At 33.1% G+C, this 12,576-nt stretch overlaps 3 protein-coding genes across 5 annotated transcripts; all 3 read right to left on the bottom strand.

Annotated features, from left to right (window-relative positions):
- Positions 1–2,968: 2,968 nt before the first annotated feature.
- On the bottom strand, positions 2,969–4,409 carry LOC123203939 (dihydrolipoyllysine-residue succinyltransferase component of 2-oxoglutarate dehydrogenase complex 1, mitochondrial-like). 3 transcript variants are annotated; one of them, XR_006499400.1, is made up of 5 exons: positions 4,203–4,409; positions 3,982–4,081; positions 3,821–3,917; positions 3,478–3,522; positions 2,969–3,350 (listed from the first exon to the last, which is right to left on the bottom strand). XR_006499400.1 is itself a non-coding variant. In XM_044620437.1 (4 exons), exons 2-4 carry the CDS (start codon positions 4,069–4,071, stop codon positions 3,114–3,116), a joined length of 372 nt encoding a protein of 123 aa, XP_044476372.1. In that variant the 5' UTR covers positions 4,072–4,081; positions 4,203–4,409; the 3' UTR covers positions 2,969–3,113. The 3 variants fall into 3 exon arrangements, 1 of the variants encoding a protein (XP_044476372.1); XR_006499399.1 differs by having other exon boundaries at positions 3,478–3,665; XM_044620437.1 differs by lacking the exon at positions 3,821–3,917.
- A 2,089-nt stretch (positions 4,410–6,498) lies between these two features.
- LOC123204346 (receptor kinase-like protein Xa21) lies at positions 6,499–7,850 on the bottom strand. The gene is made up of 2 exons (XM_044620949.1): positions 6,919–7,850; positions 6,499–6,660 (listed from the first exon to the last, which is right to left on the bottom strand). Exons 1-2 carry the CDS (start codon positions 7,630–7,632, stop codon positions 6,499–6,501), a joined length of 876 nt encoding a protein of 291 aa, XP_044476884.1. The 5' UTR covers positions 7,633–7,850.
- A 6-nt stretch (positions 7,851–7,856) lies between these two features.
- Positions 7,857–11,562, bottom strand: LOC123204347 (receptor kinase-like protein Xa21). The gene is made up of 5 exons (XM_044620950.1): positions 10,656–11,562; positions 10,360–10,431; positions 8,277–8,921; positions 8,059–8,120; positions 7,857–7,958 (listed from the first exon to the last, which is right to left on the bottom strand). Exons 1-5 carry the CDS (start codon positions 11,560–11,562, stop codon positions 7,857–7,859), a joined length of 1,788 nt encoding a protein of 595 aa, XP_044476885.1.
- Between the last annotated feature and the right edge of the window lie 1,014 nt (positions 11,563–12,576).

The following is a 12,576-nucleotide window of genomic DNA, read 5'->3' on the forward strand; positions in this document are numbered from 1 at the left end:
ATGTGTTGGGGATGGGACCTACAAGTCCTTTGTTAGCTATAGATAGAGTTTCGAGAGATTGAAGGATTGCAAGGGCGGTGGGAATGTTTACTGATGAGATTTTTTAACAAATCTAGATCTCTCAAGACCTTCAAAATCTGTATACTTGGGGATTAAAAACCACTCAATGAATTTGATGACAAGTTTACATGCAAGATATATTGAAAAGTCGATAAGGATTTGGGGGGGGGGGGGGGGGGGGGGGGGGGGGGGTGTGGGTATGCTAGAGTTTAACCTACAGATCTCTCAGAGCAGTCAAATTCGCCATTCATGTTGGTATTGACCCAGTGAGCATATTATCATTTAACCACAGTTTATCTACCATGTGTGATTGGCAAAGCTCGTAAGGAATGAATCCCAAAAAATTATTTTTATACCTTCAATGACATGTGATAAATTTTTCAAAACTTTGATCAGTTGATCGGTTGTTAAATTTTTCGCTGTCATAGCCAAGGTAGCCATGAAACAGTAATGCAAAAACAAATAGATGCACAAGATATTCCCCATTTAATTGTGAGGTAGGAGTATGAAGAGGCATAAGAACTTATATATATTTTGCCAGTGGACCATTTATTTTCATTTCACTTTTATTTCTTACATAAATTTCTGTAACTTCTTCCCCTTTTCTCAAATCTTTACAAAAAATTTTCAGCAAGAAAACTGAGAATAGACACAGCTCAGGGATAGACAATAACCCACAAACGTGCTCTTTCCACCAACAGTTAATGGTAGGGCCTTAGCTCTATTTGCTAATTTGTTGTGGCTAGCAAGTTGCTTGAAATATAGGTGGAAAACACCAGAAATCAACTAACCCAACCTAATTAAGGGTGAAAGACGCCGTCAAATCTTAGCCTGATTCCTAAGGGAACACACGGAAAATTAAATCAACATATTCCACTAACAAAGATATCCTTCCCCTTTAAAAAAATAGTTGGCTTTGAGTAATATTCCAATAAACCTACCCAAGAGACTGATATTTTTTCTGATATTTTAGAACCTTTCAATTAGTATGTTTAATTTTTATAAATTTATAATAATAATTAATAATATGCTAATGTCATTCAATTGAAAATACTAAAACTAAGAAAAATCAACAAGAAAAATAAGAATGACTTCAAATGAACCGTAAGAGAATCGATATTTGATTAAAAAGGTTCAAGATTGAAGTTAGAGGAACTAAACTATTTAAAAATTACTGTTTTGTTTAGTTTTTGTACAATGGTTTGGGTTTTGGTTGATAATTTTTTTTAAAACAGTTTTCAATTTACATTGTAGTTTGGACAATTTTCAAATTGAACTAAACCGTAAATTATATTTATATATAAAAATTAATTTTGTTAAATAATATATATTTTGAGGTAAATGATTTTAATAGAATCAAATTGTAATTAAAACCGGCTCATCAATAATTTTTTTCTTTTCCAATGATTTTTTTTTTCTTTAATGATTATTCTTCTTCTTTGACGATTATGCTTCTTCTCTAGCAATTTGAATAAGCTAAGATTAATATGGAGTTGATCATTTTGGATTCAAATTGAATTTGAGTTGACTATTATTCAAACTCAATTTGAATCCATATAATCCTAGATGTATATATTTTGATTAGTAAGATGACATACTTAAGATGAAGATACATAATTCAATCCAAATTCTATGAAGGTAAAATATTAGAATTTCAGATTATAAATGTAAATGTATTATATTTTTTATTTTCAAAAGATCAGATCTATTTCTTTTGATACAAATTCCAAGATGACTATTTTTCTAAACTCTAGTTGAAAAAGAAAAAGCTAATAAATTATCCTGAAATTGAATGAAATTTATTGAGTAAAATTCAAAAAGTACTGTTGCAAAGATAGTGAAAAGACTTGTACTAATGCATTATTAATCTTAGTCTTTTGCGTGATTACAGTTTAATTTCAAAAAAGCAACATTTGAATGCGCCAATAAAACAAAAAAACTAAACTATTCTTATTCAAGGTTTCTATCACCACCACCATTCCACTGTGTTGAATCTTAGATCTGACTTAATATATTTTATTTTTCTTGCTTTTGTTTTTCTTTCGTAACAAAAGCATGTGATGACTAATTAATTTGGATTTTGTGTTCCCAAATGAGAAAGTTTTGGAGCCACATATTATTGCAAACTTCACCTATTTGAGCTTTTTTTTTTTTTTAAATGAGAAAATTTTTGCTCCACTCTCCTGCAGTTTAGCCTTTGTAAGGGGATTCATCTAATTTAGAAACTATGTAATATCAAAAGAATAAAAAATATTATAAATTTATGATACTATAAATAAAAGAAATTTGTGAACTAAAAATTTTGATACACAACGACATCGTTTTAACCAATATGTATTAAAACAACATCGTTTTAATAACAAGCTAGTTAAAAGCTCGAACTTGAAACGAGTCAAACTGAATTTGAACCTAGTTCGAACTTAGTTTCCACGAGTTTGAGTTCTACTATATACAAACTGAGCCGAACTCTAGCTCAAGCTCGAATCCAGCCCTGCTCATAACACATTGTGAATAAGTCTTTTTCTTACATGTAAAGATCAATATGCAAGGAAACTATTTGCAGAGCTGCAACTGAATAATGTTCCACCAAATTTAAGGGCTATTGAACTATTTCAACTGAGAGTTTCTATTTTTTTCTTTTTTCTTTTTAACCAAAGAAAAAAATAATAGAACCTTTCAGCCTGAATTACAAACCATTGCAATTGATGTTGCAGAAACACTCCTAACAAGATGCCATCCCCTGTGCAAGACAACAGAGCTTAAAAAACAGGGAATACATGGACGTATGGAGAGCTTCTCTTTGTTTTAATTTGGAAAAAAGATTAAAAGCATAATAAAAGAAATCATCTAGAAATTGCAAGAGACATAGATGAATTTATATAGCAGTAGAAGCACGAGGTAAGTGATATATCTAATTAAAAGGTGGTGGTGGATTAGAAAAACAAGGGTAATATGTTTGCATGAATATAAAAATTAAGACAGCCTTCTACATTTGTTGGCAAGAAGACATGCACACCAGATGTACAAAATGAGAAAAAAGAAAATCATAATATCTAAGTAATATATATATGAGGTGGCAGAGAGAGTGCTTTAGGCTGCTTATCCAAGACAGTTGCTGTTTCAACTTTAGGTTTTGGCTTCTCCTCTTCTATTTTTTCAGCAAGAGATGGGTTAGGAGCAGCCCTCTCTGGTATTTTCTCCAAGGAAGCTACATGAGCTACACCTTCACCAGACTTTGAAATGATAGCAATTTTGAAACCTGGTTCCACAGTTTCTCCCTTGGCTACAAGCTGCAAGAAATTAAAACACACAAGCTAGCATCAATATTAATAAACCTAATCACAGCAGAGATGGGGGAAAAAGTAACCATTGTGCAAAAAGCTAAAAAAGTACAAAGAATAGACATTTTAGCATTACCTCTTTAATCACACCTGCTTCTGGACTTGCAACATCAATTGTTACCTAGCAGGAGATTAACATTACAAGTATTAAGAAACATCCCAGTTTTCTAATTCACTAGTAAAAGGCAAAGGAAATCCTAGATCAGATGCACAAAACCAGGCCTTGGCTTGACAGACCATTACAATTCAACTTTCACCAATCTACTGCAAGAAGCAGCAAACAAACATTACCACAGAATTCAACCTCCATGGAAGCGATTAAAAAAATACATTCACCCTGAGCACAAACAAACTCAAACTATAGCTAGTACATATGAAAAGAATCAAACCAAAAAGGTTATTGGAAGAAAATGAAATACCACTGAAACAACTTTCCCAAGAAATACAAGGATATTGCTGGGCCTTCCAAATTCACCAATGAAGTTTGTCCATAGATTAGCACAGATTTAAGAAAGGCTGTTACAAGGACAAATTAACAAAATTATTCCCCATGCTCCAACTTTAAAATTTAAGAGCTTACCACTTGAGATGTCTCTAGCAGTTTGCCAAGCTGGTGAGCATATGGCTCTTCATTATTCACCTTATCTACCATGATGTACTCAATAAACATTTTTTGCTGACTGAAAGTTTAAGATTAAAAAATGAGTTAAAATCTGAAATATTTCACAAAAAGAGAGGGGGAGAGTCACAAAGAGAGAATTGCAAATTAATTTTCAAAAAACACTGCGAATCAGTAGCTACCTATTCTTTTGATATACATGAAGTGCATTCACAAGTTTTTCCAGAGGAAAAGCTCAAGCTGCAGGCATTATCTGGCTACAAACTATTGAACTGGTGCACAAAGGGATACAGCTAAGTTCAAACCTGGTAGATCATTACGAAGCTTATTGATGGCATGAACAATGCCAAAAGATTAGATGCAATTGGCAGGCTTGTAAGTCAAGTGTATCTTGCATTCATAAGCCATTACGCCATTTTAACATACTCAATGTAATATTGACAGTAGCTCCAGCCAATTACTCCTAGCAATAGACAGTGATGGAATAATGTCCTCCTCTAATGAACTCGACAGACATTCTCTAACACTAGCCTAAAATGAATACAACATTAAAAACTAATCACTTGAAATTCATGTATACGTACAAATTAAGCCTGACATAATTAACTAGATTAATCTAAGTAGTAATATTAATGAATATTGAGCGATCAATGCAAGTAACAAACTAGTGAAATGATATTACCCAAGTCAAGTAAACTCAAGACAATGGCGTATAATTAAACATTATGATCACATAGGATTCAAATCAAAGATTGTGTTGTTAATAACAATGGGAAAAAAAACAAAAAGCTATCGACAAAATTCACCTGCAGTATCTTGTCCATCAACTAAGACACAATAAATGGAACACCAAGCCAAAAAAAATACAGAGAAAGCAACTTACAAAAACAAACACACTACAAAAAGAATGTTATAGACACTGAAAAACTCAAGGCCGGGAGAAGCCAACCCAGCAGCAACAAACCATTCCCTTCTAAGCAAAAACACAATGAGGAACTACAACAGGAGCAGCAACACCACTCTAGCGAAAAAAAAGGTTTTTTATCAACTAATTTGAGGAAGTTTAAGATGTAAACACTCCAGTGCTTTTCATTCAAGCAAAATAACTTCTATTGACAATAATGAAATAACTTCAGTATAAATTGAAAAATGGAAAATCATAAAAGAGTCGAAGAAGAACACAAGATACAAGAGACGCCGGAGAGAAGAAGAGTTCGTGTGGACCATTGTCAATGCAATGATGAAGACAAACAGTTCGATGCACTAACAATTCGAAGATGAGTTCTAGAGAGTTCGCCGAGATTTTGGGCGCCGGAGAGGAGACATTTGAGATGTTGGACAGGAGAAATTTGAGACGCCAGAGAGGGGACGACTTTCGACGCCGGACTCATGAACAGAAGAAGCCAACATTTGACAAGTTCCGTAGGTTAGGGATTTTGACAAGTTCCAGAGAATTGGAGTATTAAATTTTATTTTCTATTAAATATTATTTAATTTTGATAAAAATATTTGGGTCGGTTTTATAGTTTGGATATTTTTTGTTGAAATGGATCCAAACCAAGTTGGTTAAGTCTCAAAAGCCGACTCGGTTTGGTTAGACTAAGATCAAATTTGTTTAGTTTTAATTCAAGCCAAATTTAGATAAGAAGTTTTGAAACTGAGTTAAATTTAAGTTATAGGATGTCCAACGCATTACTAGACTTCTATTTGAATTTATAATTTGGATTTATAGTTTGCATTCAGTTATAATTTATTACACAAATCGGTGATTTAAATTCATGGCTTAGATTCTTCAAGTTTGCAACTTGTTTACAAAACAATATTATTTTATTGATTATTTAGGTAAAACAACATCGTTTATAAATAAGTTACAAACTTGATCCATCAACTCAAATTATGAATTTAACTCAAACTAATTTTTATTTGAATTGAACTCAAGTCAACTTTAATTTTAGCTCGACGAACTCAATCTAGACTATTTTTTATTCAAGCTATTAAACTTGAGTCATGGGGTGCTCAAATTCAGTTCAATTCGTATTCATTCCTAGTTTTTTTATAAACCTATAAAACAAATAATGATAGGTTTATAAGTTTTTTAATAAGAAATTCAAAAATCCATTATGAAAAGTATAATTTTGTTTAGTTTTAACGAGAATATAAATAATATGATTATGTAGGGTTTAAGGTTTATTTTTATTATTCATTTATGTTATGGCATAGCTTTAGTAGATTTAACAATAAGGGATTATATGTATGTTGTTCTTATGTCATCATCGGTGTTGTTTAAATAAAAAAGATAAAGTCTTCTTCCGTATTTTTTGTTTAAGTGATAATTTGCGGAATCCATTATTCAAAGTTAAAATTGAAGGGAGCTCAAAATCCATTATTCAAAGTTTAACTAGATAGATAATCACCAACTAGAAAGATCATAAACAACAAACTAAGAAGATAAATAACATACATCACAACACCATTTATTTAGGCACCTCCCACATCTTGTTGAAACTGCAATTTGATCTTCTTCAATTTTGCCAAGACATCTTTCATATTAATCCTCTGTTCGGGTGACTCCATGCAACAATTCAAAGCCAAATTCATGATGTTTAACATGCAATTCACTTTGGTGGCAAAACCATCTTTCTCTCTTAGCAAATTACCATCCACAACTTCAGTTATTGCATCAGGCAGTGATGCCTCCACCAAGCTCTTTAAACTCATCTCGCCAGAGAAAATCTCATCGGTGGGCTTTTTTCTTGTAAACGTTTCCATCAATAAAATCCCAAAACTGTAGACATCTCCCCTTGTGGACACAATTCCCATTGATCCATACTCTGCAAATTTACGTTAAATTCATCATAACAAATAAATAATATTCCATTTAAGATTTAGAATTGAAACATCACCTGGTGCCATATACCCTAGAGTCGCTAGTGTAAGGGTTTGTGTCTTTGAATCTCCTTCATCTAAGAGTTTGGCAATGCTGAAATCACTCACATGGGCAACCATATCTTCATCTAATAAGATGTTCTGAGGCTTCAAATCACAATGGATGACTAGTGTTGAATAATCATGGTGGAGATATTCAAGAGCCGATGCAACATCTATCATTATGTTCAACCTTCGTAGCATATCCAGAAAATAGTTGTGAGAATACAACCACTTCTCAAGACTACCATTGGGCATGAATTCAAGTATCAAGGCCTTGAAATCAGTATTACAGCAGCTGCTCAAGACTTTTATGAGATTCCGATAACGAATGTTGCGCAATACTTCACATTCAGAATCGAAGCTTTTAAGTACTCTCTCTACTTGCAAATGAAAGACCTTTATTGCAACTATAGTTCCATTTGAAATCATCCCTTTGAATACTGAGCCGAAGCTACCTATACCAAGCAAGTTGCACTCACTGAAACCATCAGTGGCTTGTTGAATTTCTAGATATGATGTTCTTCTCCATGTTGCCAAAGGTAACAAATCGACTCGATCAACTAGAGAACGTTTTCTTTTATAATGACATCTTATGAAGAAAAAGGTTACAATCACTGCTATTAAAATTGACAGAACTGAAAGCAAAATGTATTTCATTACCAGTACTTTTGATCGTTTGGTCATGTCAGCCTTGCAAAGAAGAACCCCTTGCCTAGGCAAACCGCACAATGCATGATTTAACAAAAAGGATTGAGCAGAAAATGTTTTCAAAGGACCATTGCTAGGAATTTCCCCTTGTAAATTATTTATAGAGACATTGAAGTTTTTGAGATAGGTGAGCGCCTCCAATGATTTGGGAATTTCACCTAAAAGACTATTGTTTGAGAGATCCAATGATACCAAGCTTATCAATGCCCCAAATGTGTTGGGGATGGCACCTTCAAATCTATTATCTGCCAAAGATAGAGTTTCAAGAGCTTGAAGGCCCCCAAGGGTGGTGGGAATGTTTCCTGACAAGAGATTTTTTGACAAATCTAAATCTCTCAAGACTTTCAAACTCTGTATGCCTGGAGATAAAAAACCACTCAATGAATTCAAAGATAAGTTTACCTGCAAGATATACTGAAGAGTCCATAAGGATGGGGGTATGCTAGAGTTAAATTTGTTAAAGCCTAATTGCAGATCTCTCAGAGAAGTCAAATTCGCCAAACATGTTGGTATTGCCCCAGAGAGCATATTATCATTCAACAACAGTTTATTTAACATGTGTAATTGGCAAAGCTCGTAAGGAATGAATCCCAAAAAATTATTTTTATTTAGCCACAGACCTTGGAGATTCCGCAAATTCCCCATCGATGTTGGAATAAATCCGTTCAAATCATTTTCCGAAAGATCTAACGTTATCAAGCTATGCAAGTTACCCACCTCCGTAGGAATGCTGCCCCTGATCTTGCAATTACTTGCATCAAATTCCTCAAGATTTGCAGATAAATTGCCGATTGAAAGTGGTATGACACCATACAGTGGATTCTGATTCAATAATAGAATCTTTAGTTTCCTGCAATTTGTCAAAGAAGACAGAAAGCTCCATTTAGCAGAAGGTGATTCAGTGGTGAAGTTATTGGACCCAAGGTTAAGCAATTTGAGGTATTTCAAGTTGCCAAATGTATTCGGAACAAGCCCATAAAATGAGTTGCGGTCTAGATCTAGCAGAGTGAGCTTGGAAGCATTGGTAATGGAGGTGGGGATTGTTCCAGTAAGTTCATTTAACCCTATGAAAAGAATTTTCAAGTTGGGAACCCCCTGGCCAATGGTTGATGGTAGATAGCCTGAAAGGTTATTCCCAACTAGACTAATATTTATTATGGTTGAAACATTGAAGATTGAGACTGGAATTACACCACTTAAGCTATTGAAACTTAGATGTAGACTTTGTAGATTTTGCAAATTGCCTAACTCCTCTGGAATTTTGCCTGCCAAAATGGAAACATTGAAACATATTTTCTAAAAAAAAATATAAGAAACAAAAACGTGTAAATACATTAAAATTTCAAACATTGGTATGTGATTCCAACAGGATAAAAGTTAAAGAATGGCTATTTTTTTCTTTTTTTACAATCTTTTTTTACCATTATTTTTTACATCAAACAATAAAGCAAGTGGGACTGCATTAGAAAATGAAGGCCACGTACCCCCAGTTCTTAGGATTCATTTAGCTTAATTTTGTATCATTCTATCCGAATATAATAAAATTATATTTATTTATTTTAAATATATATATATATATTTGATATATATTATTATTAATTATATGATATATGTATTTAAAATATTAACGTATAATATTACATATAAAAAAACTCATATTTCTGAAATAATAACATAAATGTGGTAACATATATCATATCATGCACCATAATGTTATAAAAATGAAACATAAATTTTTTTATAAAGCATAGTATCGTGGTTCAATGTTGGATAGAAGTAAACTCAGTTTCAATAAGGCTATACGTTTTTTTTTTTTTTTATATAATTTTAATACACAATTAATATATCATCAAGTCATTAGGTGATTTTAAATAATTAAGGATAAATTAACATTCAATCACATGATGTTATATCATTTGTGTATTCATATTATGTATAAAAAATATGTATACATAACATTGTTCAATTAGGTTTAAAGTATATAATAGGTCAAAGGACTTATTCCCACCCAAAGTTTGTTGCATTTCTACACTGATACTAATTAAGTATTGAAAATCCAAACACCTACTTGAACCTTAAGTTTCACTCATAAAATTGTTATTTAATAGTAATATATTAAAAATAATAAAATATTATCTATTTCTCTTTTAGGTTTATAAAACAAACAATTTCTCTTAGGATTAAACATTGGTAATTTTTTTTTTACAAAGATGCAGAGTTAGTAGACAATCTTGTCTTCATCAGGTAATATTCACAACTATTTTTAGCACCAAATTTTGACCTCTTCAGGTAATATTCACATTTTACTTTTAGTACCATACGGTACATGTAGTAGTGTTGCTTTAGCATCTTAAACTATATTTATGTACCAAAATTATGTATTAAAAGTGTATACAAATAACATGGATCCTTGTTTTAAATATACTTCAACTAGATTAATTAACTCAATTAATTTATTATTGATGTATAAAGAATGAAAGGAAGTTGAGATGATATATCACCATGTGTTATGTATACACACTTTTAAATACACAATTATATCACACATAATGTGTCATCATGTGATTACGTGTTACTTTATCTTTCATTTAAAATCACCGAATCATACGGTGATAGATCATCTTTATACCTAATTGTATACTCAAAAGTGTTTACACATAGTTTTATTGCTTAAGATTTATTGAATTTCGGAAGGGATTATACCTGCTAAATTATTGTAAGCAATAGATAAAATCCGTAGATTCTTCAACTTGCCGATCCCTTGTGGAATGTCACCTGCTCAAGGACAACAATTTGCAAAAACATATAGTTATTAGAGATTAAATAATATAAACATGGAGATCAGATTTTAAAGCCTTATTGACAGCCAAATTATGTCAGGATGAGAATCATAACGCAACATATGTATACTAAAAAATATATCCACATGGTTTTATTAATAATGAATACACATGCCTGTTAAAAGTAAATTATGCTGATAAAATATGGTGAAATCATACCTTCTAAGTTGTTACCACTAAAAGCCAACCCCGTAATCTTACTCGAATTTCCAATATTTTGTGGTATGAGCCCTGTGAATTTATTGCGCGCAAATGAATAAATATTAGCCTCGCTGCGGTTGCCTAAACTTCTTGGAAGCTGGCCAAAAAGTCTATTCAAATGTAGAAATAGCCATTCAAGTTTTGGAAGGCAATTACAGAGATCATCTGGCAGACTGCCAGACAAAGAATTGCCGTCTAAATAAAACGTTTGTAGTGACGAACTGTTGTAGATGCTGCTCCAAGGTATGGAGCCCGAGAGAAAGTTATTTGCCATATCGAAAATTTTCAGCCTGGTGAGCTTCGCAATCTTTGGTGAAATGCTTCCTTGGATTTTATTGTCGTATGACCACAAGGCCTCTAGCGTAGTTACATTGTAGAGAGCATCTGGGATGGTACCTGAGAAATTATTAAATTCAAGTTGAAGGTTTTGGAGTTTGGATAAGAGACCGATAAATCCCGGAATGCCTCCACTTATTCTATTGTTACCGACAGAAAAGACTCTCAGTCGGCGTAATTGCCCCAGTTCATTCGGAAGATGGCCATGGAAATTGTTGTAACTAAGATCAAGATTCACCAGGAATGAGAGATTGCCCAGGTGTGGAGAGATGTTGCCACCGAGATCCATGAATGAAAGGTTCAAGGCAGTGACTCTTTCATGGCGAGCACCACAGGAAATACCAACCCAGCTGCAAATTGGATTAGAAATGGACCAGTTATATGCCAGTACACCGTAAGGATCGGAAGTGATATGTGCTTTGAATTGAAAAAGAGCAGATTGATCGGTTGTTATATTCTTGGCTGTCATAGCGAAGGTAGCCATGAAACAGTAATGCAAAAACAAATTGATGCACAAGATATACCCCATGTAGTTGTGAGGTAGGAGTATGAAGTAGGAGAAAAAAGAGGGACAAGAACTTATATATGACTCTGTCAAAGGGAACAATATTATGCCAGTGGACTGCATACTTACGTTTCACTTTCATTTATTGCATAAATTTCTGCAACTTCTTCCCTTTTTCTCATGTGTTCACACAATTTTTCTATAGGAAGACTGAAAACAGAGGCAGCTCAAGAATAGATAAGGACCCTCAAATGTTCTCACGTCTTTACAATATTTCTTCATTAGGAAGACTAAGAAAAGACGCAAGTCATGGATAAACAAGGACCTATGGACGTTCTCACGTTTTTACACAATTTTTTCATTAGGAAGACTAAGAAAAGATGCAGATCAAGGATAGATAAGGACCCACAAACGTTCTCACCTCTTTACACAATTTTTTCATCAGGAACACTGAGAACAGAGGTAGTTCAAGGACAGACAAGGACCCACACACATCCTCCTTCCAACAATAATCAAGGGTAGGGCCTAGCTTCATTTGCTAAGTTGTTGTAGCTACAAATTTGATTGAAACATAAGGGGAAAATACCAAAAGTCAAGTAACCTAGTCTAATTAAGTGTGAAAGAAAGAAGAATTAATCTAGTCTAATTTGACTTAACTACAATATCGAACTTGGCTCGATATTATAGCTAAACTTGAGTTAAACTCATACTCAATCAAGCTCAAATTTGGCTTGATTTGAATCCAAACATCAAACATTTATCACTTAAACCCTTTAAAACATATAATTACCATAGATCAAGACCAAAAGTAATCGAATCGACCATGGGGAAAATGGTGTAAAGAAAAATCGACAAAGGAGAGAGATGACAAGACAGTCACCAACAATAACAAGGGAGACATCGACGATGACTAAGAAATCAATTGAGACCAAATTTGGTTTAACATAGGAAGAATGAGTGTGAGATAAAGAGAAGGCACAATCAATAATTTATATTCACATTTGACTCAAGTTGTTTACACATTCACTGTGGTGTGTC

Source organism: Mangifera indica, chromosome 20 (assembly GCF_011075055.1).
Source record: "Mangifera indica cultivar Alphonso chromosome 20, CATAS_Mindica_2.1, whole genome shotgun sequence".
Classification (NCBI taxonomy): Eukaryota; Viridiplantae; Streptophyta; class Magnoliopsida; order Sapindales; family Anacardiaceae; genus Mangifera; species Mangifera indica.